Source organism: Xenia sp. Carnegie-2017, unplaced genomic scaffold (genome assembly GCF_021976095.1).
Source record: "Xenia sp. Carnegie-2017 unplaced genomic scaffold, XeniaSp_v1 HiC_scaffold_22, whole genome shotgun sequence".
Taxonomy (NCBI): Eukaryota; Metazoa; Cnidaria; class Anthozoa; order Malacalcyonacea; family Xeniidae; genus Xenia; species Xenia sp. Carnegie-2017.
Window position 1 is genome coordinate 5,423,630 of NW_025813485.1, and position 25,089 is coordinate 5,448,718.

General features: G+C 34.0%; 3 protein-coding genes and 1 long non-coding RNA gene across 4 annotated transcripts; 2 read left to right on the forward strand and 2 right to left on the reverse strand.

Moving 5' to 3' along the window:
- The first annotated feature begins 1,232 nt into the window (after positions 1-1,232).
- LOC124445425 lies at positions 1,233-2,244 on the forward strand. Its single transcript, XR_006948147.1, has 2 exons — positions 1,233-1,363; positions 1,767-2,244. It is a non-coding gene; the product is annotated as an uncharacterized LOC124445425 (long non-coding RNA).
- A 1,871-nt stretch (positions 2,245-4,115) lies between these two features.
- On the reverse strand, positions 4,116-11,563 carry LOC124445985 (ATP-dependent RNA helicase DDX51-like). The gene is made up of 8 exons (XM_046996773.1): positions 11,482-11,563; positions 10,041-10,527; positions 8,299-8,995; positions 8,033-8,224; positions 7,732-7,898; positions 7,250-7,427; positions 5,918-6,168; positions 4,116-5,551 (listed from the first exon to the last, which is right to left on the reverse strand). The coding sequence occupies exons 2-8, from the start codon at positions 10,390-10,392 to the stop codon at positions 5,349-5,351; spliced, it is 2,040 nt and encodes a 679-aa protein (XP_046852729.1). The 5' UTR covers positions 10,393-10,527; positions 11,482-11,563; the 3' UTR covers positions 4,116-5,348.
- On the forward strand, positions 11,151-13,679 carry LOC124445987. Its single transcript, XM_046996774.1, has 5 exons — positions 11,151-11,637; positions 11,945-12,057; positions 12,129-12,212; positions 12,452-12,550; positions 12,953-13,679. Exons 1-5 carry the CDS (start codon positions 11,154-11,156, stop codon positions 13,052-13,054), a joined length of 882 nt encoding a protein of 293 aa, XP_046852730.1. The 5' UTR covers positions 11,151-11,153; the 3' UTR covers positions 13,055-13,679.
- On the reverse strand, positions 13,571-24,808 carry LOC124445984 (peripheral plasma membrane protein CASK-like). Its single transcript, XM_046996772.1, is given in 32 exon segments — positions 13,571-13,845; positions 14,015-14,209; positions 14,395-14,484; positions 14,775-14,977; positions 15,644-15,724; positions 15,819-15,899; positions 16,086-16,151; positions 16,282-16,325; positions 16,651-16,712; positions 16,869-17,000; positions 17,447-17,515; positions 17,808-17,893; positions 17,971-18,046; positions 18,460-18,615; positions 19,053-19,136; positions 19,377-19,463; positions 19,833-19,954; positions 20,025-20,073; positions 20,521-20,567; positions 20,677-20,716; positions 20,817-20,897; positions 21,106-21,228; positions 21,375-21,433; positions 21,436-21,465; positions 21,652-21,735; positions 22,048-22,150; positions 22,333-22,405; positions 22,594-22,671; positions 22,890-22,944; positions 23,664-23,714; positions 24,352-24,464; positions 24,597-24,808. Coding segments are annotated over 31 exon segments (2,652 nt in total). The 5' UTR covers positions 24,647-24,808; the 3' UTR covers positions 13,571-13,845; positions 14,015-14,032.
- Between the last annotated feature and the right edge of the window lie 281 nt (positions 24,809-25,089).

Here is a 25,089-nt window from a genome sequence, read left to right on the forward strand (position 1 = left end):
GTATGATTGATATGAATAAAGTTTCAGCTGTTTGTATCCATTCACTTCCTTAATCTAAATTTGAACAATAAATCATCATAAAAAGCATAAGTGATGAGATAATCTTCATCCATAATCGATCACACAACATACTTCTTTGGTCATATTATATGAAGTAGAGAAAGCATTGATTGAACTTAAAATTGCAGCAATACATCTAATCAATTGTTTTTTTTATTTCAAGATAATTCACGCTTCAACTTTTTATATGTACGAATTGAATTCAATAAAAATCTCATTTTAATCGACATTCTTCAACAAATAAAACTTCATAATTTCTACTTTTCATAACTTAAGATAAATATCGTCAATGGATAAACAAAATATTTCATTTACTTAAAAAATATGGCTAATTTTCTTTTTGTGCATTTCTGCAGTTATGAAGTGTATATGTTTCAATGTTTCATACATCATACACAGTTGGTTAGGTAGTAAACTATTAATCAAATCTGACAAACGATTTATGAACGAATTCATACGAAAAATAGCATAAGAAGCGTAGCCTAACGTAAAGAAACGCAGAAAAATGTGGCCATTTATGAACTGGAATTCAGCAAGATTATAAATGAATGATGAACAACAACAGTCCTTTTCTTTCTCATTTGTACGAGTGATTTTAAAGGTTGAGTTGTGCTTAACTGTGAACTCCCTAACAAACGCTTCTTCAAGGCTAATGACTGATAAATCAACTTGCATTAATGTAGAGTTTGTCTTTTCCAGAGACAAATAATTCATCATACTCACCCACGTTGTCTGGTGCGTAAACATCCAATAAAGCTATATTGAAAGTCATAAGTTTGTTCCGATGTTGAAGGCAAGACCATGGAAACGAGTTTCCTTTACTTAATCTGGACAAGCAATCTCTTTCAGAAATATGTAAATGTATTTACTGTTGTACTTTTAGTTGTATGATACAATATAATAGACGAACACACAAATATGACATAAAAGACCACAGATACATTTCATGTGATTAGAAGAATATAACAAAGACTTGAATTTGAACAGTGCCGTCGACAGTCACTTTCTTCAAACACACAAATGAGTAGTTATTGTACTTTTTTGTACTACAATTACCATCCAGACCTTTCCTACCGCGCTGGTGAAACACCTGGCACGCTAAAAAAGGCCTGGGCGCTTGTAGCTCGTCGAGCCACGGCTTCTAGTTCACACACTCGCATCCAGTTCTATTTGATTGACTTTTATTCAGTGATGTGGTCTGTCTGGACGGACAAGTGATTTGAATAATGCTTGTACTGGTTTTCGTTTGCCACTTCCATACTTCCCACTCCCAGAGTAGGTGATGATGACCCATTATGCTCAGGTACATTGTTATTGAGAATATGCTATAGCGGTTCAACAGTCTCAACTGGCTCAGCGGCCGTATGATTTAGTGTGAGCAATGATTTGAAAAGTCGACGTGTCTTTAATTGTAATTTTTTATGCGTAAAAATTTTATCTACTACATTATATTTTTTAAGGGTTTGTAAGTTGTAACCCAAATCAAATAAAACATTTTTTTGATTGAGCGACCTCGTCGCAAGTGTTAAGTACACAGAGGGAGGGAAGAAACGACGAAAATCTAGGCTACAAGAACCTTCACGTAATTTAGCTGGAATTAATTTAATAATTCTATGTATTACGTGGTTCTAGGTAAAAAAATACGTTGAATATCTAAAAGTGAAAGTATGAATTAAATTTGAAACTCTTCTCATATTTAACTGAAGGCAAAATTATGGTCAAATTTCAATCGTGGTTGTTTGTACTCGATTCAGTTGCCAGGAATAGTCAAAATCTTTTCATCGAACAGACAACAAAGAACGCTTACATTGTAGCTTACATTACGTAATACGCATCGCATGATAATTCGATTGTCAATCTACTTCGTGTCTGACGTAAGACATCAGGCCACTTTTATGATTATTAATACAAGCAGTTTAATAAACGAGCCAAACATATTATAACATCAAAATATGGTGAAATTTTAGATGGGTTCAAACAACTATCCACAAGCTCGATTAAAGTATCAGTATTTCCATGTATCAGCCGCTTGACATTTTAACACAACCCACAAGTAAAGTGGATTTTAGTAGATTACTTGAAACTTTATGCTGTAATGAGCTCTTTCGCGTATAAATAACAACAGTTCCTTCTTTAATTGAAGCAATGTTTAGGATAAGGTTTTAAAATATCCTGAAATCTGAACTCAAAACAACTTACCGTTAGACCGTGTATCGGCTGATTTTTTCACGTGACAGTGGACTGTGCCAGAGTTAGACTTGAATACTCGAGTTGACACTTGATACAATTGTTAAAACAGTAAATTAAGAACATTAAGCCCACAACCACAAATTTATATCCGATGAAAATCCAATAGAAAGTCTTCTGTAAATCTGCAGACATCACGTTATTTTTTCCAGACCAATCAAAACGAAGCGACCCTTGACCTAGCTTAAATTTTAATTTGTGCATTGTGATGAGCACATGAACACCAACATACAGTAATCTATGTTTGTTTTTTATTTTCAATATGCACAAGGAAGTTGTCGTCGTAATATTTTTAAGGGAATATCAACAATCGGCATAGTTTGAATGATTGTTGATATTCCCATAAGACATAGTCTTCTGATTTTTAATGGGTTTTAACAAAAATGCTTGAAACAATTCAAAAATTACTTCACAAATATGTAATCTGCAATTATTAGTATTCAACGATCAGTGGCGTGGTGGCGCAATTTTGACTGCGGGGGAAAGCAAATTTCCGCCCCCTTCGCCTTTGAACTAACGAAATTTGCAGTACATGCAGCAGTACTAGTGAATCTCGATACTTTGTAAAGTAAATGGTTTCGATCCTTTGTGTTAGTCTTTGCATTTTCATTACACTCTACCGATGACTGCGCTCCACTAGAAAATTAAAAATAGGTGCGCGAAGAGCGTAAATGAGTAATATTTAATTAACTACATGAGAAATTACCAGTCGTTTATAAAAATATACTTAATAGGTATTCCTTTAGAGAAGTCCGACGGTCAGTTTTTCGTAATGATAACCAAAATATTATAGATCATTTACGAACAAAAATGATAATTTTGTCTCCAAATACCACAAAGTAAAAGTCTGTCTTATTAGTTTATTAACTAGAGCTCTATGGACGACTGACTGAAACGACTGAAACAAGTTGGACGTCTGTTTGCGGGACAGGCTTCAATCAATGACTCAATAGACTTGCTAAGTAGGATAGCCACTATAACAAGGGTAGCGACGTCCTCAAGAAAGCTTAAAAAATTTTAACAAAAAATTGATTTTTTTCCCGCTTCAATAAAAAATCTTCACAACAGAATTTTATACAATTATATTTCTATTTTTAATCCTACGGGAGGTCTTGAATTGTAAATGCCATTTGTCGGTGTTTATTTAAAATAACATTCTTGTTAAATATATTAGTCACCGCTGACCATAATGGTAATATAAACAAAAACGTTCGTTGTACGTATATATATTTCATCTTTTATGTATTAAATGCCTGGATTACCAATTTTCAAACTTATATACGTACAACGTATATGTACGTATATATCTAGTAGAGCTAATGTGTAGAGCTATCTTGTAAAACTCGTGTTTCTTTGTTAAGCAAAATAAATCGTTCAAAACTATTCTCGATCTATCGACATATTCAACACCATTTTCATAACATTTCAATACAACTATATTGCTGATAATTCTTTTGTTGTGATTAAAATTATGTTTAATCTGTGAACACAGAAGCTTTGTAAATACCAAGGACTTCATTTTGCAAATACCAAGTCCTTCATTGTTTTCATTGCCCATAGTTACACTTGTATCATCATCGTATCTTTTTTTCTTTCGTGAGTATAAAAACTTGAAAAAACCCACCTACTTTTTGCTTTACATTTTGTCACTGTAGCACAATGACCAGAGTGTGAGATAAACAATGCATATAAGTACCGAACTGGACTAAATACAAGGACAGTGCAGTGTGTACTAAGTTTCCTGTATTATTCGCTCAAGCGAGATATAATTGATTTTCAGTATTAATACTAAACTTAGTATACCTGTATGATATTTTGAGATGTTTATTTTAACTATCGCCAGTAAATTTTACAAATTTCCTTAATTTTATACTTTCGAATATTTTTCGTAACGCATCATCGTCATGTAGTCGTGTCAATTGCCGTCTTAACACCTGGACATTTTTTAGTATAACATTGTGATCAGCCTGTGAGCAGGCTACCCACAAAAAAATATTATCAAGCTTGGATTAATAATAAGATGCAATGCAAGTAAAGATTCCAGTCTGTGGGAGAAAGCTAAGAAAATTGATTGAAATAGGCAAAAAACTATACATTTTTAGGCCTTGTTGCGCCCCCTATAAGGACATTAAATTTGGCCCTGTATTTTGTCTACAGTCATTGTGACAATTGACAAGTCAGGTGTTGTGCCACATAAGAAACATCAAGAATGCTCCTCAATTACTTTATTCCTTAATTGACTGTAAAACGACTGTCCTTAAAAGGTTTCATTTCCATCAGTCTTCCTTTTCCCCAAAAGTTAACTTCATTAACTGTATATTATAACTGTGGAAATAACTGTTCTGCTTCAAATTCATTATTCTAGCCCAAATTTAAAACTTTGTGACTCATATTCCTTTTTGCGCCCCCCCCCCCCAAAAAATCAACAGCTGGGGGGTGGGGGTGGGCCTCCCTACCCCCTGCCACCACTCCACTGTCAACGATTGAGTATTACGTTAAGAATTGTGCAAGAATTCTCTCAACAATAGTTCAAGCAATAATTTGAATGCTACGTGTACGACAAAAGCTACCTATCATCAACATCATGTTCCCATTGGTGAAGATTGGAATTCGGGGACCGCGATGCAAGACGGCTATTTCAAATTTTTCCTTCGACCCCTAACTTGCACCCACAAGGTGGTTGAAAGCCCCCCTACCCGATAAAAAATGTTCCGCAGTTCTTTAAAATAACGATTAAGAATAAAAGCCCGCGGTATAAACGTTACACAGATCCCTCATCTAAGCATACATTAGGAAAAAAGTGTATCGTTGCTGTTCGTGCAACCACAGACAGAGGAGAGGGATAAGGGCAATTTGACCGAGGTAAAGAGAGGGACCCAAAAATACAGGGAGGAACAGTAATATGAGCGATAATAAGGGCCTCCTCGCCTGAAGGGGACTTTGCTCCGAACACCCAAATTTCTCAGTGTCATTTCAAAGTATAGTGGTATAGTTTGCACTCCAAAATTAATGAGACAGACAGGTAAACAAAAACAATAATATTACAAATGCTTCCGCTTATGCTGTTTTTTTGCTTTCGTGATGTCAGATTTAAGCAGTTTGAGAGCAGATTCGTACCGTTCCATCAAACCTTGAAGATGATCACTTTTAACTGACACTTTATCAATCTTATTTGTTTTAAGAGATTTTCTCATTTTCTTGAAATGAAAGACTTCATTGTCGTGAAGCAAGGTAATCGCAGTTCCTAAAAAAACATCAATGTGCGTATATTAAATAAATGTAAATATCATCCTTAAACGGAACGCTACGTCTGGGGTGAAACCACGGGAATAGAGGGGTCCGCAGTCCCCCCCCCCGGCATATGTGGAAGGTATTGTTAAAATAAAATCGTGATGCCATAAGAAAAAGCTCACGACCAAACAATCATGTTAGACTATTAAGCACTCCACACGGTGCTGTGTGGCCAACTGGTAATCTAAGACTTTTGGGAACATACAGCTCTTCTGTCCGAAAATTTTTTAATTCCTCCTAATTAAAGAAAACAAACAATACAGAGCGCGTATATACATTGGCATAAGAATGTTGTTATATTTATAAAATGAAAACCAACCTTTGTTGCCTGCTCTAGCTGTTCTTCCAATTCGGTGAACGTAAGTCTTTGAGGAAACAGGGGGATCATAACTGATTACATATTTTACTGATGGAACATCCAAACCACGTGACATTGCATCCGAGCATATGATAATTTGTGTATGACCACACTTGAACTCATTTAAAATTGTTTGTCGATTTGCAGCGCTTAAGTTAGAGGAGAACTCCTGAGCTGTTATTGCACCAAAATTTCTCACCAATAGGAACAACCTAAAGAATATTTTTAAATACAATTGGGTCATCGCAATTGAAATTCCTCCACTGAAATGCCCTTTCAGTCAATCACAGCTGCAAAACCCAAACAAGATATCTTGCCGTTTACAGTAGCGTAAAAAGCTTGAACATTTAGTCCCTCTACGCAATTATTCACTTCTTTAGAAACATCCTCGGTGACTAGTCAGTAAACAACGATATTTTAGTATAGCAAGAGTAGAACGGAACTGGCAACGTTTTTGGCAAAATCTCAACTTCATCAACAATGATTTTTTCTATTAGTACAATTCCATACTATCTAGATATTTTTTCTATTAGTACTATCCATACTATCTAGATATTTTTTCAATTAGTACAATCCATACTACCTAAATATTTTTTCTATTAGTACTATCCATACTACCTAGATATTTTTTCTATTAGTACAATTCATACTACCTAGATATTTTTTCTATTAGTACTATCCATACTACCTAGATATTTTTTCTATTAGTACAATCCATACTACCTAGATATTTTTTCTATTAGTACAATCCATACTACCTAGATATTTTTTCTATTAGTACAATCCATACTACCTAGATATTTTTTCTATTAGTACAATCCATACTACTTAGATATTTTTTCTATTAGTACAATCCATACTACCTAGATATTTTTTCTATTAGTACTATCTATACTACCTAGATATTTTTTCTATTAGTACTATCCATACTACCTAGATATTTTTTCTATTAGTACAATTCATACTACCTAGATATTTTTTCTATTAGTACAATTCATACTACCTAGATATTTTTTCTATTAGTACAATCCATACTTCCTAGATATTTTTTCTATTAGTACAATCCATACTACCTAGATATTTTTTCTATTAGTACAATCCATACTACCTAGATATTTTTTCTATTAGTACAATTCCATACTACCTAGATATTTTTTCTATTAGTACAATTCCATACTACCTTTTGACCTGCCTAGATCCGCCACTGGTTGCAACTAATATATTTTTAAGTAAAAAATAAAAGAGCTTGCACATTGAACGAGAAGAGCCTTTTTTCACGTAATTACGACTCACCTATGAGTTGATTCTACTGATGACGTAAAACAAAGAACTCCATCAAGACTTTGTTCAACAAGAAGATATAACAAAACTAGAGGTTTTTCACCGTTGTTACAAATGTATATCGATTCTTTCAACGTCGATGGAATGTTCAAAAATGTTTCGCAACTTCCTTCGTTTTCTTCATTCGACCCTAAAGTTCAGGTTAGCATCAAATCAAAACATTATGTAAATGCTCGTCTCATAATCGTACATCAAAAAATGAAAAGCAGAATGATAACAGGGTGATGTAAGAGATGCTGAAAATTTGACAAGAAACGCTCTTGTATCCAAAACTACGAAAAGCTATGAGTTTCAAAACGCTTGACATCGAGTTTTAGTTAGTGAAGTTTAAGGAAGGACGATTTTTTTACTTTTCGAACTCTTCACACCTTTACGAAACGCAAGTGATTCGTGTAGCCGTATCATAATCAAAATAACTTCAAACGTATTATTACCGTCATTGTCAGTCGTAGGCTTTGACACGGTAAAATACTTAGGTCTGTATAATCGAAGTGGAGCCAGTTTCTCTGGATTTTGCGTTAAAGTTGCTGAGAACAAAAGCTTCTGCAGTGGCTTTTGTATTTTTTCCATTCCTAATGGCGTCAAACACCTTGGGTGGGACCTATGAAGTAAATGAAAAACGTATTATGTTATAAAAATGAATAAAGTAATGGCGTGCTTTTATCCGGAAAACTTTAATAACTACAACGACAGAGATGTATTAAGATTTTCAGCTTTGTTTAACTGTGTACTAACCTTGAAATCTGACCGCGTTTTGAACAAAATACAGATTCATAGACTCTTTCAAGCCAACTAAAATAGGGCTCAGCTAAAAGACGATCAGCTTCGTCGATAATTAAAAATCGTAGATACTGCAAAGTGAATCCATTTGTATTCGATAAATGTTCAACCAATCTTCCAGGGGTTGCAACGAGTACGTTCACATTACTACAAAGAAAACAACAAAACCTTCAACCAGAAGACAGTCAATAAATGGATGAAGGCAGATAAAACACATTTACCTATTCGAACCAAGTATTTGTTGCTGTTCCTTTTGCAAAGTCTTTAATCCATTAGCAAGGCAAATATGAAGTCCAGTTCCCCGAACATAAAGATCAAACACATTCCAAACTTGAGTTGCAAGATCTTTGGTGGGAACAACCACCAACGCTTCGAGTCTTCGCATGTTGCTGCTGCTTAGTAGCTCAATTAGAGGAAGTACATATGCAAGAGTTTTGCCGCTTCCTGTTGGTGCACAAACGCAGATATCTTGTGGTACAAATCCACCCTTTCCCACGAGACTAACCCGCTCCCAAGACTCAAGTACTGCAGGAATGACTGAACTTTGAACTGGAAATAAATTCCTTATACCATTTTCTTCAAGTTTGCTCAATAAATATGAGCTTAGACCTGCAATCTTTGAGACAGGAACAAGATTTTTGTTCACCTCACTTGAGAAGAAAAATGGACTGGCTAGCCATCTTGGCAAGTTTCTCTGAACAGCATACTGTTTTTCTTTCGTTTTGTTTTTGCCAATTACAGTCATCTCTGTTTTAGATATAACTTCATTATTTGAGGTTGTTTGCTTTGAAGTAATTTCACTGGAATCTTTCAAAATCTTGCTATCTGACCATTTGTCATCATTGACAGTGGAGTCACTTTCTTGTATCAAACTTTTGTTATGCACACTGTCATCCTCTTCAACAATCAACTGGGTATCTGTTGTTATTAAAAACATTAAGATGTTGACAAACAATTCATTCCAACAAGAGTCACAATTCTTACGTTTCATATCATTTGCAAATTCAATAGCTAATATTCTAAAAAGGCTTCCTGTAGTTCCAATCAAATGGTATTTCACTGAATTCAAAGAAAAAAGCCATTGCATTTTTCTGCTTGCATTGTTACAAGCAATGTTCACACCAACCAATTAGAATAATGAACATAAATTGGGGGAATGTTAACTTTAATTTCAAATATGTTAAAAAAAATAATTTCTTAAAAGTTCCATTGGTAAATATTTAACATAATTGGTTGATCTTCATATATCACATAATTTACTGTTCCGTTGTTTTATTTTGATCCAGGTGAACCAGCCAATTCAAACTGACATTTATTAGCATAATTTTTACTCTTTGGAAACTCTTAGCCTCTTAGCCAATTTTCATAAATAGCTTCATAAATATTTTTTACAAAAGTATTTTTAATTTAAAATTGAGATGCTCTAATTTATTTTGACTAATGCCGAATGTGATATGAAATAAATTGATGACTTTAAGTTGACAAATAAAAAAACATACTGGTAATCCTGCAAATTTCAACATTCAAGTAGAATTTTCCTTTTGCTGATCATGGCAATTTTTGCAGTATTGACATGAATACTTATCTCTCTTTCAAATTTCTTCTATCATGCACGATGCCCAGATTGGAATGTTTGTCCAAACTGAAATCTCAGGTGTGCAACTTTGAGAAAAGTAGGCACTTACGCGTGCAATTTCAAATGTTGTGTGCACATTTTCTTTCAAATAAATCAATAAAAATTGAAACAAACTTACAAATGGACACTTAACAAAATTTCACTCAGGTTTTGTGATTCCAAATATTATTGAGAATATTGAAAACAAACTCAGAACTTAAAAAAATGCTTGACTGTCAATTGCTGTAAATACCTTTTCTCAAAATGTTTTGAAACTCTGATTAGTCTTCTGTAACTGTACCACAGTACAGAATAGAATGCTGAACAACAGAAGTCAATACCTCATACCTGCATGTTTAAGTTTGTTCATTTTATTTTTATCAGTACTTATGCGTACTTTTTTATGACTGATGTCACCCTTAAACCTTTTCTTTTTGTTTCCATCATGACTAAATTCATTCAGCCTTTCTTCCGTTTCCAAAAGAGTTATTGCAGAAGTGCCAGTGGCTGTGACTTCAGCCGCTAATTCACCATTTTCACCACTCTCAACTTCTTCCCCATGCTTTAGTTTCATGATTTTTCGAAATCGCTTTCTTTCACGTGCTTCTTCGAGTAATTTCGCAAGATTTCTTGATTCTCTCTCCACATTTTCTTTCAGATTCACTTCTCCTTCGTAACGTTCGATTTTGAACAACTCCATTTTGAACTGGTCTTGTAAGTTAAAACTCTAATACTTCGTTTAAGATGAATTCTGACAAGTCGTTTTGAAAAAACCTCATACCCAGGCTCTTTCTTTTGCCACTCCTACAGACGTTTGACTCTTGACCTCACATTCCTGACAAAATTATAACGGAAACAGCTGAAACTGGAAGCGCGTTTGTTTACGTTAGAAACGTCGTGTTTGTTTTTATTAAACAGCACGCATAAAAAAAAATAAATATACGACTCTAAAGCACGCTTTTAAGATTTTTATGTCCACTTTCTAACATGCATGCGTCACAAAATTACCAATTTCAAACAACAAACGTTTGCTACAAAAACGCAAGCAATTAAGTCGAAATGGAGAGTTGATAATTTTCAGTTTCTTCAATATTTGCACCAACTAAAATTTCTGTATTATGGCAATCTGCTCAGTGGATGGCACTCATTGGATTTTAAATGAATGTTTGTGCAATTCATTTTTCAAAGAGCCTCATACCTTTGAGCATTTTTCTTTACCGCCAATAAAATCTCCAAAGAATTGTTATCAAATTGTCAACTAAAGTGGGCGGAGTCGTGATGAGAAAATTTTGTTCATTCCGCACGCCGGTCGGTTTTACTATAAACAATGTTTATTTTTTTGGAACATTTAATTTCCAACATTTTGTGGTTACTTTACCACACCCCACGGAGATATATGATAGTCACTTTTCAATAAGATTACGCTCAGCTACGTAAGCAAGTGATTAGTGTTTGATCAAAATGGCAACTGAAACGCATTTCATGCAAAGTAACATTGAGCATTGCCGTATCATAAATGACTTATCCGACGCAACGACGGAACTAATAACGAAAATATTACAACATAAACAGAAACCTTTGGACAAGAGTGCGCTTTCGTCGATTTCTGAAAATGTGTGCAACGAAATTGAGCATTTTGGACTTGCGCTTCTAAGACTAGTTAAAAAAATACGGGAATCTGTATTAGCAGATGTTAGTGAACAATTTGCGCAATATCACACAACAAGCAATTTATCAAACGTTGGTCAGGTAAAAAACTATTGCGAAAGTAAAACAAGCGAATACGCACGTGTGAAGGACAACCAGTGTGCAGTTGATATTGAATTATTAAAACAGACTTTGGAACTCGAACAAAACAACACGGATGAGTTGCAGCATTCGATTAACGACCTTCGGGTGACACAGGAAGAGCGTATGGTTAAATTAGAGCAACAAGTGCTAGAAGGTCAAGATATAAAATTTAATTAAAATCAACTAATAGAAAATACCAAATATACGTGTTGTCTTCTAAGAAATAATATGCTGTCTATCAACGCCAAGTGAAAGATTTGGTGCTAACACATTTTAACCATAATCATTTTGTCTCCGGTATTGTCTGTCTTGTGAATAAGAAAATAATTTAGATCAACTTTGCTGTTCAACAAGTAAATTGCTGTTCATCACATTACAGTTAAGCATTATAAACAACTATAATGCATATGTACTGATAATTTCTTACATTTTGTCTGTGTTTCTTACAATTGTGAATACAGCTGAAAGATTATTCAAAGAAAAGTTTGAACTAAAGAAGCTTCATAAGAGAAAAGACCAGGTGTCAAATGTTTTGATGAATAAAGAAACGATTTATGGCCAAAGATTGACAAAGGTATACGCGTGTTTCTTTACTTCTTCGACAATCGAATAAAGTCGATTCGCAAATGAAAACAATTTTTTTAGAAAGTGGAAGTAACTAAAAGATCAGTGACTCCACGTATTCACAGTGCTTCTCCATCTCGATGTCAGATCAAAACCACCGAACAGGTATGAGCTCGTTTTACTCATATATGAGTGTGTTTTTCTTTGTTTCAAGTAATCACTCGTCAGTCTTTCCATAACGTTAATACGTTATACAATCAAATTAGAGGAAGTAACACTTCGTTTTTGCACAGTTGCTAGCAGAGTGACCAGTCTTATTCCTTAATTTAAACCTGCATAATACGTAATCTAAATCATACACACATCAGAATGAGTGACTAGTGTCCTTTGTATGCTTATATAAGGGTCATGAACATATTCGCCTGGGTGATCCAGTAGTACCAAGAAGTTTGCGAGAGAAAAAAGAAGAGCTGCAACTGCAGGAGGAGATAAGATGGTCTAGGGTAAGCTAATATAAAGTATCTAAAATATGTACCTTTCTTATATGAAAGTTTCACACTTTTCTCCTCGAGGTAAGAAACCATATAAAACAATATACATGCTGCAACATAAGTTATAACGCTCTTTAGCTACAACAAATTCTTGTAAAATCACATCACATCAGGGAAAGTCTTGTACGTCAGCCACATTTGACCTAACGAGCTTGGACCTTGCTTGATATTTCTGTACTGCTTGCCAAACTTTTTTTTGGTTAAACGTGGACTTATACTGGACTTTTTGAAGGTAGGGGAAACCGAGGGCTACGATGATAAACTGAACCATAGCGAAGAACCACAAGAAAGATTTTATTCGTGGACCAATGGTTGAATATAAACCCAATGACACTACTGAAATATTTTTTTCAGATTACACCAATTCCCGTTCGAGGATCAAAAAGAACTTATCACCGCGTTCAACTGCCGCGGAAAAAGGCTGAAAAAGATTTAGTGGGTCCATATCGCTCATAGAAACACCTTTATACACAGCCTAAAAGAACGACACCGTACTGAACATGATGTGTGTTAGAATTCATAAACCTAAGACAACGACATGGATTGTGCCAAAGCATTCGACAATCGAACAAACCTAAATTTGGAAAGTCGGAAAGCCAAATCTAAAACGAATGCATGAATAATTGTAAGTCATGGAAAAGTGAACTGGAGCATCGTAAGTGGTCAAATGCCAGCGGTCCGTGAAAAGTTATCTTGTTCGGCAGAAAATCCTCTCGTGTAAGAAGTAAAAAGTATTATGAAAACCAGAAGTTAGTTTGCCGTACAGAGACGACCTAAGAAACTCCCAATATGAAGTTTTATAAAAAGATGCAAATACCAAGTTTCTAGATGAAGATATCGCAAAACAAGACGGGTAACGAGATGGTGAAAAAACACCAAGGTCATAATAAGAAAAAATAGGATGTTTATTATTAAAAAACAAGGATTAAAAACTCTATAAAACTGCATTACATAATAGAAACACCTTTCCACTTCGTGGATAAGAAGAGTATATATTAGTAATGTTGAAATTCTGTATACATATATACATCCTTCACTATGTTATATAGTATTAAAAATATAGCGGCCATTTTCAACTGCACGTAAGCCTTAGTACAAAAATACCACAGATCTAAAGATCAGATGATCTGGACCTGTGCAGCAAGATCATTCTTACTGCGAATTTTCATAAGCATGATTATTCCATTTTCATCCATATAAATCTCAGAAAAGTCCGTTTCCCAAAACACACATGCACAACTTCCATTCTAAAAGTGAAAAATTGTCTACATTATGGTTTCAAACTTATACTGGAATTGGCATCAATAAATCGTCTAGCTAGTTATGTAAAATTGAAGGAAGCTCATTGACAGTGGGTGTATAGAGCAACATGTTCAACTAAGATCCACATATTCATAGCAATAAAATTGAACTTACTAGCGATTTCTTTTCTTTTCAATACATCCATGATGCAGGCACCCATTGCGGAAAGTTGTGTAATGTGGCAAGAGAACTTTCAAGATTTGTTATCGTGTCTTCTATATTATAATTCACTATCGTCTTATCGAATAGGTAATTATATTTATCGCGAAGAGATTCAGAGTCCTTGGCAAGTTTAACTAACGTTTCGTCCTAGACAGAAAAGATTAAAAACATAAAAGCATTCAACTAAAACAACTGCAATTGCATGCGACCATTTAATAATAATAATGCACAACTATAATACTAAAAGACTGAACACCTATAATACATATGACTGTAAAACTGTAATATTGCATGACTGACTAGTACAGCTATACCAGTAAACGAGTACTCACCGATCCGTCGGTATTGCTGGTAACCACTGGAGGGACATCGATAAACACAATGTAGGGAGCAAATTCAGAACAACGTAAACTTTTTAAGCACTGTACAAAGAAATAATGAAAAAATATGATTGACATTACAATTTTCTATTGGTGTTTCCACTTCATGTTCACACAGTTCACACAAGCAAAATTTTTATTCGCTATTTGTGTTTCGACTTTATGCCCGACATGCTTTGTTTCCAAGCATCACAAAAACTTTGGATTAAAACAGGCCCTGTTAACTTAAGAAAGCTTATTATTGTGTAATTTCTATTCGTTTTTTCCATGGGAACTTGTACTAAAAAATCTACGATACTATGATTCACGCAAAATAAATATAAATTATATACCTGAGGCTCGACATCAAGTAATGGTATTTTCCCTTGGCTAATGATATTGCGTACAGTGTCAAGTTTAGTTCCGTACATGGCTCCTTCGTGACTACCGAATTCGAGATATCTATTTTTTTCAACATCAACAAGCATTTTGTCCGTGGAAATAAAAAAATAGTTCTTGCCGTCTTCTTCGTCTTGCTTTGGTTGTCGCGTAGTGTCTAAATAATACATAGGAGTTGGTCGTACGAGATTTAAGAAATAAAAGATGTTTACTGTGTTTGCACAGGTTTATGCAAACCGAGGAGCTTTGGGAGAACTCGAAAGCAGGTCAGTGCAGGCCCGAGACCGAAGGTCGAGGGTTGCACCTGCTCGAGAGTTCTCACAACACGAAAAACATCTTTTTCTTATTTTATAAACTAGCAATAATGCAAAACAAACAAATGTAAAACAAACGTTTTAATTTTTCCTCTTAAATGTATTCATGATGGATGTGCAAATTCTCTTTGATTGATTGAATTTGATTGGTCGAGGTTAAATCGGTTTGCACAGGCTAATGAAAACACGGCTTTTGACCGTTACCCGCACGCGTTTTAAACATATATATTAAAAACAACATTGAGAAATGAGTGAAAAAAAAATATTTGGAGCGACGATAGTGCAAGCAATAGCGAACAGTGATATGAACAAGATGCATAAAATAAATATTTTATAGACAACTATGAAGCTATCACGAGTGTCATTTTTTCAAGAGTATAGAAACCAAATACTATATAAGGGCACAAGATATTATATTAAATCATCACTGAGAAAAAAAAGGGGGGGAGGGGAATTGTACATACAGGTGTAATACGAGTACAGAATAATACAAAGTCAATCAAACTTACGAGGTATTGGATATGCGTACTTGGATGGATTTCTGCTAATCAAAGTATTTTTAATATGACGTCGTCCAACACCATGTGCTCCTACATGATATACAGCAGGCAATTTTTCACGTCAGAACTTTAACAAAAGTTGTTTTCAACGATAATTTACGAGTTCATATAATGCGCAGTTTACCCAAAAGTACGAGAGTTTTCCTATGAAAATTATCCTGCTGCACAACTTCTTCGTAAGTCACCAAATCCAATTGATTGAATGCTAAATATTTGTAGAAAAAAAAGAGCAACATGCTTTTAAAGGCTAGCAGCAGTGAAGTACATTTGACAACGTAAGAGCATGTCAAAAAATTCAAGAAAAGATGATTACAAGTAAACATTCTTTTCTCTTTACCAATAAATATTACTACAACGAGGCTTTACATAGTTTAAAAACAAATCCACATACCGGCGTTATGTTTCAAAACATATTTCTCTTTATAGCGTTTCTTCCGTCGAAATCCTAAACATGAAACTGTATGAAAAGAGAAAACGTTAAAATGAACAGTAGTTCCACAAATAAAATGCTACAAATGTTATAAATGGTAATTTATGACGTCAAGAAATCTGAAACGTAAGATAAAAAGCAAAGAAAACTCTCCAACCTCTACTTTTTCTTGCTTTTTCTGCAGCGGCGTAACCAACTCGCCTAAGAATAAACACACAAACCACACAGATTAAGCCCCATGTTTTGTCGCTTTTACATTTAAGTCATAGCACAAAAGTGCAGAACTTTGTTGAAATAAACCTATTCTCGTTGCTATAGCTCATGCACAATGTACACATTGCCGGTCGTACCCACTTATAACAAGTGTACCCACCGGTCGTACCCACTTATAACAAAGTTTATGTTTGCAGACATAAACTTTATGGTATGGGTAAAAAATCTCTCAAGCACAAGGAAGAAAGTCTTTCACACACAGGCAAAAACAAATTTATTTTATTTCCATTTCAGAAAAAGGCAATCAACATACCATTCTTGAAGTTCTGAAGAAGGAACAAGACCTGCTAAATTTTTGTCGGCGACTTTGACAGCCTACAGAATGGTAAAAAATCTCGAATGGTAAAAAAATCTCGAATTTAAAATGACTACGCTGAAACAGAATTCCCCGTATGGGAAGTACAATGTTTGAACGATAAATCAGAGGATTATAGTTCAAATTTATCGTTATAAATTTCATATAAATTGTACCTGCCACCAATTAAAATCAGTCTTAGAAACAATTTCGAGTATGTCTCCAACAACAAACGCTAAACCAGCTTGTTGGCATGGAATAAGTTCATCTCCTTTTGGATCGTAAGAAAACAAGGCTTTCACGAAACTCTGCATCAAAATTAACAAACAAAAATATATAATAAAGTATATGTTTTGCCATATACGTAATTACAACGAGCCGCTTTTAGTATAATTGCTGTAAGCTAAAGTGTGTGGTGCCCTCTATAGAGATGCGATCAATAAGACGCGGCAAATTGACGATTGAGATTTAAGGCCTGTTATTGGACAAGGATTCCTTTTCGCCATAAAAAAGCCATTGTACTGATTGTAGCATAATTTAGATAGTAAATTTGTGCAACTGCTTAAATGACACGTTATTTTTGAAGCCATGTTGTTGATATATTAGCGTAAATTGCGTTGCATATTTGTGCACTTCAATTTGGTGAACGTTTTTGGTCCAATTAAATTTCGAGTTAATCTAAGTTTCAGGAATTGAGTATAAAAAGCTAAACTAAATACTACACACCAATTTATAACTGGATTTAAATTCTTACCCCACGTTCATTGGACTCGTGTCTGAAACTTGGAACAATCTTGAAAGTAACGGTACCACTGGCTTGTTTCTAAGAACAAGTTACACAGGACATATTAACGATACAACTTGGTACATCCTTGAAACAATACGTCTGATTTGTTTCAAAAAACAAGTTAAGCAATGTAAACGAATATTACAACTTGTTGTATTAAAGTAGTTAACAGTACCACGTGTTCAGATAGTTTCAAACAACTGGGTACTAAAGGTACACGTAACACATGAAAGATATCTGTATGCCTAAAGTTGCAACTCCATTTAACATCTTTATTCATACAGGTGAAAATAGTTCAGAAGCCAATTTGATCAGTATTCACACTTACCAAAGTCGCCTGTAAATTTTCAATTGATTTATTATCAACACATTCGCCATCCAGCTCGCGAATTTCATCACCAGGATGTAAAGTTCCTAATACACAGAGGGAATCAACATATTTTGAAGTCGGAGAAAGGAATGTCATTTCAAAGCACAAAAAGAGAACTAACCTTGTCTATGGATCATCCCTCCGTGCATAATTCTTGCAACATAAACACGTCCATCCTTTCGCTTTAGCGTAATACCCTTCAAACAAATTAACAACTTTGTCTATTTACCGAGGTGATAATTACATAAAGACGCCAACATAGCTAACAATAAAGCCACGATTAGTTTAATAATAATAAAGCTAACAATAAAGCCACAATAAAGCATTCGTTTCTTTGCAATGAATGCGATTCACATGGGGAATGATATTTGGTAACTAAGGATGCTAACGCACGTTTTCAAAAATAATAATAAAAAAGGATAACAATAACTACACTGGCTAATTATCATTGGTTCATTCGATGCTTTTTCATAATTACCATTGGTTCATTCATATACATATATTGTATACATATAATTACCATTGGTTCATTCACATACATATATTATGGTGTACAGATAATTACCAATGGTTCATTCACATACATATATTATGGTGTACAGATAATTACCATTGGTTCATTCGGTGCTTTTTCAAATTGCACCAATCTAACTCTGGTCACAGCCTCTTTAGGTAAGGTGTCTGATCCATCATCAACATCAGACATTGATTGTCTTTCTTCATCTTTACGAACATTTAAGATACTGTCATGAGCTTCTAAAAGTGCCTGAAGAAAAAAAGTCTTATCAAATTCGAACTTGTGAAAAATGCATAAAATCCAGAAAAATAGCAGATAGAGTTTCAGACCATACTGCCTACACATTTACTGAGAGTAAAAGAAAGTGAACGCTTTTATCTAAATATACAACAAAATAATGGCAGCTTGCCCGAGGGCACCGCGACCTAGAGTAAAAGATGTTGTTTTGTGTTTGTTGCTCGAAAGATACCACTAAAACTATCAAATGAAGCTACCACAGTATCATTCACATGAAAGCAAACAGAATTACCAATGAATAAATTTTGTTTCTTAAACTGAAATTGGAATAAGAACAATTGAAAAGTTCTGAAATAAGTTCATCATAAGTTCAACAATCGCAAGGCACAAACCTTACTCAATCGCATTTCCAAGATATTATAGAATCATACAATAGACAATTGTCTTACCAACATATTAGGTTCTTTCATAATATTTTGAAGCTCAAAACAGTCATCGTCTTCTTCTGCGGGAACGTCAATAGAATCCATTGCCTAATCCAAACACCCAAATATAAAGTACACTAAAAACTTGTGCTTTCATACTCCGGGTGATTGGTGAATTAGAGGAAAATATATACGTAGCAGCAATATCATAGTTCAAATTTCATTTCGTTTCAAAAACGTACGTAGATATAAATGAAATCCATACGTTCTTTACAGACAAAGAACTATGATGTTGTCAACATAATAAAAGAAAAACAGAATGCATATTGATTGCATGACTTCTTTCACCTCTTTTGCAGTTTGTGAAGCATCAGGTTGAATCAAAGAACGCGATCTTTCACTGATCAACGACCACTCTTGAACACGATCATATATCTGAAAGAAAAAAATGAAACAAAATAAAGCAATAAAAAAGGCAAACAGAAAAGGATAGCACTTAAGTTTTAGTGGTACACCTAAGCCTAAAATAATGTTAAATTAATAATGTGTAAAAAAGTGGCAATTAGTCGCCTTGGACGTCTGTTGGTCGCTTAGTAGCAGCCGTTCTTCTATATTATGCAACTGTAGTGAACCAGTAAATGAATTGATTGTCTGGTCATACGTCTGTACAGATTGGATTATTCGTTGTAACAGACGCACTTGAGACGATAATAATGAATAAAGTGAAAGCGCAATACAATAAATCATCAAATACATTAAGGTGTGTGTGTGGATAGATTATTACGGTTTAGGATGAATATATACCTCAAGCAACGACTGAAATTTATTGTTATCAAAGAAGTCACGAAGAAAGTCGATATCGTTTTGATTCGCTTGAGTCAAAATTTGAACTTCTTCCATAGAATCCAGCAATTGAGCAACCGAACCTAAAATAAGCCAGAATTGTTCCTCTTAATTACTGCATTTCCTTAAATTGAACTGCAAAATTTAACTTACCAGCAGCATTAAGGTCGTCATCAGGGTAAAATTCCTCCACACAATGATTCTATTATATACATAATAATGTTTATATTTGCATAAAAAGCTATCTTCAATGTTGATCCAATTGTATACATAATTAGATTATCTACTTTTTAAACTTTTATTAATTCATATTAAAGGCACCACTTCTGTCGTATTTTCTACGAATGTAACATTATTTGTGATGCTTGTTGTACTGTGGTCACGTCACCAATGTCAGCCACGTCTATGTCTGATTTACTTTGAGCAAAATAAGTAACATCAGAACATGCACAGAAACATCAATCATTTAATTTTCCATGCTGATTGATTAAGATGTATGTACATGGTCGAGGTGACAAAATAGTCAATATTTCAGCATTGTTGGAATCACAGACAACAACATACAAGCCTTGGAACTTTACATGAAAACTAAAATATGTAAATTTTACTGGGAAATCTATAAATGAGCTTCATTGCTTCATATGCTTACCGGACTGATGCCATTTTTGTGGACATCTCCATTTGGAACAATACCATCTATCAACGAGAGAATTTTACACAGTAATGCTTAATACTTTAGAATTAAAGATTTTCCAGCAAACACTGCAGTACACAAATGTACCTCAATAACACAACAATGACTTACCAACAAACTTGCGACTTGCAACCGCAGCTAATACTGCTCCCTACATTCATAACAATACAATTACATAATGATAGCTTACAAAGTTAACAGTTAAAGCAAAATGGATAGCACATTTTTGAAAATGAGATTTTCCAAATTACTTTAAGCTTTCTCCTTGCATTGAATTTCTTCATCTCGTCTACACATTCCTGCAAATGATTTCTTGGAGCAATATCTCTGTCCTGTCATAAATGAGCAAAATAATTGGTTCGCATCTTCAATGTTTCATACAAAATCCTGCTTTCAAAAGACATACATTGCAATGTCGACATTGAAATTTTGCAATGTCAAATTACAAAAAATATTATTCAATTATAGAGTGGGCATTTTTTTTAACAGCACACACTTCCTGTTTTTCAAAATGAAACATAAACAAATATTTTGAATTACCTTAAGCCAAGGATGAACAAGTGCCTGATCAGCAGTAATCCTATCATTTTGATCATATGTCAAAAAACTTTGGACCAAATTTTTTGCATCATCTGAGATCAGGTCCCACTGTTTTGGTCGCATCTAACAATATAACAACACATAGCAGTACAGTGCAGTGCAATAGAAGTGTATCAAATCATAAAGGTGAGGAAACATATTTCAATCATGTTTTTGAAGGAATAAAGTGAGAATTTCAAAATAAATGAGCATATATCATTCACACATACAGAATATTTTCCAGTAGAAATAACTTCATATATTTTTTCCCCTGCTCCATTAAAAGGAAGGATCCACTTAAAAGAATAAACATAATAACACCTAAAAGAAGAAAATTCTTAAGTGTTCAACGAGCTTCGAACAAATACTTAAAAATTGCCGGAATCAAGCGTAAAATATGGATTGTGTTGGTTGCCACTAAAGTGAGTATAACAGAGTATGTTTTCAAAGTTAATGCTATGTTACACAGAACATTAGTAAACAATTGGTATCAATAGGTGTACCTACCACAGCCCCAGACATCATTTGGTTTCCCATAAGGTATTCTTTTGACAACTTCAGGCGACATAAAATGTGGTGTACCTATTCTTCCTGAAAACAAACACATCAAAAATTTCTCAAACAAAATATACATGACATTTGATGATCAACATTACTTTGGACTATTTAATAAGCAGTGTACATTGTTGTTAAAATTAAATTCAAGCAAATACACTTCCAAAGACATAAAAATGAAGGACTATAGTATGTGTCTTTACTAGTTTCTTGAGGATTCAACAATCAGCACTTGTGTTTTTACAAGCCTATTTAATAATAATTTCAGACAATATACATAGGATATAACTTTTACAAGCATAGATATTTCACTATGATGAATTAACAATTTTTGATTCCTATACATACCTGTTGTGATTGATTCTCCTGATTCCAACATCCGTGCAACACCAAAATCAGCTATCTTCACTGGAGCAGAGTTTTCTTTGCTTGCAAGTAGAATGTTGTGAGGCTAAAAAATCAATGCACAGCCTTTAATTTTTTATCGTGCTTAACAAGTCATCTCAAACAGGTTTCACCAAAAAATATCTAGCAACTGCTGTGCACTGGAGCAGAAGGTGAACCCACTAGAATTTGCATAGCTCTAAATCTAGTTTGGATAAACTAATGTACAATGTCAGAGAAAGCACTCACCTTAATATCTCTGTGTATGACATTCATACTATGCATGTAGGCTAATGCATTTAAAATTTGTCGCAAATAATGACTAAAAACAAAAAAAAATGTAGTAATAAAAAATGACTTTTTGAAGACATCATTTGTAGTGACATGCTCAGTGATACAACAGAACAATTTAACAGAATAATTTACTTTTTCGCATCTAATTTCAAACAAAACTGTAATAGTTTTCCTTAATGATGAAATAAAACAGTTATGAAAGATAGAAAATCTAACCTTGCAACAGCTTCACTGTACACAAAACCTGCATTTACTCTGTTTACAATTTCAAAGCAGAGATCAGCACCATCCATGCTAAAAATTAAGCTCAAAGGATTAACATTCCAAATTCAAATTAAGGACTATGATATGATATTTTCATGCAGAGAATGCCTACGTTTTTACTCAATATCAGCTATAAGTTCTCTATACTTGAAAAATATGTATGTATAGATTTTGTGAAGGCAATAATGCAAAAAGAAAGTTAAAAAATTGTGTGTTATCTTTAATACACAGAAATTATCCAGACTTACTATTCGAACACCATGTAGACTGTGTTGTCAACATCATATGCACCAAGCATTTTAACTAAGAAAAAAACATTTTACATTTAGCAGATCAGTTTCCCAAATGCAACAAATATTTTACAATTGTTAAAATATACATGAATATCCTGAATTGGATGTCATTAAAAGAAAGAAAATGGAAAATTATTGCAAAGATAGTTTAAAACATGATACAAACAATCAAACATCTTGTATTTATTTATTAGAAAGACAATTTATTAGAAAGACAGATTTTTGGAGAAAAATGGCTTTTCAAACGTAGAAATGTCGCATGCATGTGTAAAAAGCAACATAACTCTTATCAACAAGGGAAAGCAGCTTTAACTCAATGAAGCAATAATGAATACACGCTGTTTCCTGCAAGTTCATGAAATTGAATAATTGCCAATTTATATTCTGAAAACTAGTGTATTAAAGAACGTATCCACAACACAGCGCCGCCAATTCTAATATGAATGACATAATAAGTAAACATAGCAAAAAGCGAGACATTCATGCTATTGGCTATTGCTCTAGAAATTACGATAACTCCAATCAAGGTAAAAAGTATGTCAAAAACTACGAATTCCAAAAATTCCAAGAGCAATTTTTCTAGAATTATTACCATGTAGTAATGGTGAAGAAAGCCAAAATTAATCCACGTTATTGCAGCAATGAACGCGGGCTAAATTTTTGTTCCTCGTAGTGCACAATAAACAGGATGCAAAAGCACAAAAACGATGTTGTACGAATTTTTTTTACCTATATGAGGATGCTCTAGTTTCCGACATATTCTGCATTCATTTTCAAGATCTAAATTATAATAACGAAATAATTAGTACCTTGGTTTGCGAAAACGAAATGAAAAGCTTCAAAAATTCATGAAGGTAGTCAGATGGCCAATATACATAAATCCGAAGAAACATTAGGTGATAGAGCGTATCGATCTTAAGAGGTTTCTTAAATCGTCGGTTTAAAGCATTTTCGAGAGGATTTAATCATAACCAGTGATTACGCGACTTTGTACATGCATGCAGAATCGCAGAAATTTAGATCGTGAGAAAAACAAAAACACAGAAATCATGCCGTCTCTTTTAAACTATCAAAACAACGCTAATATTTCGTTAATATTTCATGTTAAAATCAATTGTTCTCGACCGCATCAAGAATTTACAAATCCCACTTCTCACTATAACGGCTCGACATAAAGATACACAATGTTTTATTTAAATCAACAAATTGAGAGTCGACGAGATTCAAGGAACAAACATTTGCCAACAACTTCGGTTACAACCATATAAAATTGTTGAACAAAATTTGCAAGGTTACAGGAATGTCAAATGTGAAAATAATAAACACGATGCGTATATCTACAAATATCAGTGAAAAAATGAGCTTAGTGAACTCAGCATATGATTACGATCATTTTTGTAAATTGATGATTTTATACCTTCACGTGTGAGCCCAGTTGTACTTTTCATGCGAAATATATCAATGATTTTTACTGCACACAGCCCATTCATTTGTGTATCTCTGCACTTTCGTACAACACTAAACGTGCCCCTAGTCATAAGATTCAATAGTCAGTGCACAGCATAACGTAAAAGATAAGCAAAACCAAACGGCAAATGCATATCGTCAAAACACCAAGAATGCAGTCGATATAATTTGACCTTAAAATAGTTTCACACTTACTTTCCAATCTGTTCGTGCAGTTCATATCGCACGGGAAGACCGATCTCCATTTTCCAAAGATTTTCGTAGTTATTTGATGTAGACGGTAATTTTTATCTTATATAGAAAAATGGACTTAGCGTTCTTCTCCCAGATCCGTCAACAACATCGCTAAATTCTCGGTCAATATTTGGTATAAAGGACGCTGCCGCAGTGCCGTTTGATAAAGTTGATAGCAGAGCGACAACGAAAGAGACTAAGAACCGGAAGTTGATTAGCATTCAAAAATCAAAATGTCACTGATATCAACAAATTACCATTGATAATTGTCTGTGTCTCCTGCAGCAAAAAAATCATTAGAAATTTTAAAAATTCAGACCCTGCAGACCTGGCTGGAATACGAAATGATTATTTTAGAGTTAATTATCCTTTCCTTTTCGGTATCCCTAATGTTCGTAAATGTAGATCGTTCAGGTTGGTATAGTCCTGAGAAAGACTGTTTTTGTTCTTGTTC

What these genes read in the sequence shown, in the direction of transcription:
- LOC124445987 (XM_046996774.1), top strand. Translation starts at nt 11,154, where the DNA reads ATGGCAACTGAAACGCATTTCATGCAAAGTAACATTGAGCATTGCCGT. An exon ending in AGATCAAAACCACCGAACAG is followed by an intron (nt 12,213 to 12,451) that starts GTATGAGCTCGT and finishes TGCTTATATAAG; the next exon opens with GGTCATGAACATATTCGCCT. An exon ending in AGGAGATAAGATGGTCTAGG is followed by an intron (nt 12,551 to 12,952) that starts GTAAGCTAATAT and finishes TATTTTTTTCAG; the next exon opens with ATTACACCAATTCCCGTTCG.
- LOC124445985 (XM_046996773.1), bottom strand. Translation starts at nt 10,392, where the DNA reads ATGGAGTTGTTCAAAATCGAACGTTACGAAGGAGAAGTGAATCTGAAA. An exon ending in AAACGCGGTCAGATTTCAAG is followed by an intron (nt 7,899 to 8,032) that starts GTTAGTACACAG and finishes TTTACTTCATAG; the next exon opens with GTCCCACCCAAGGTGTTTGA. An exon ending in TCAGTAGAATCAACTCATAG is followed by an intron (nt 6,169 to 7,249) that starts GTGAGTCGTAAT and finishes AATATTCTTTAG; the next exon opens with GTTGTTCCTATTGGTGAGAA.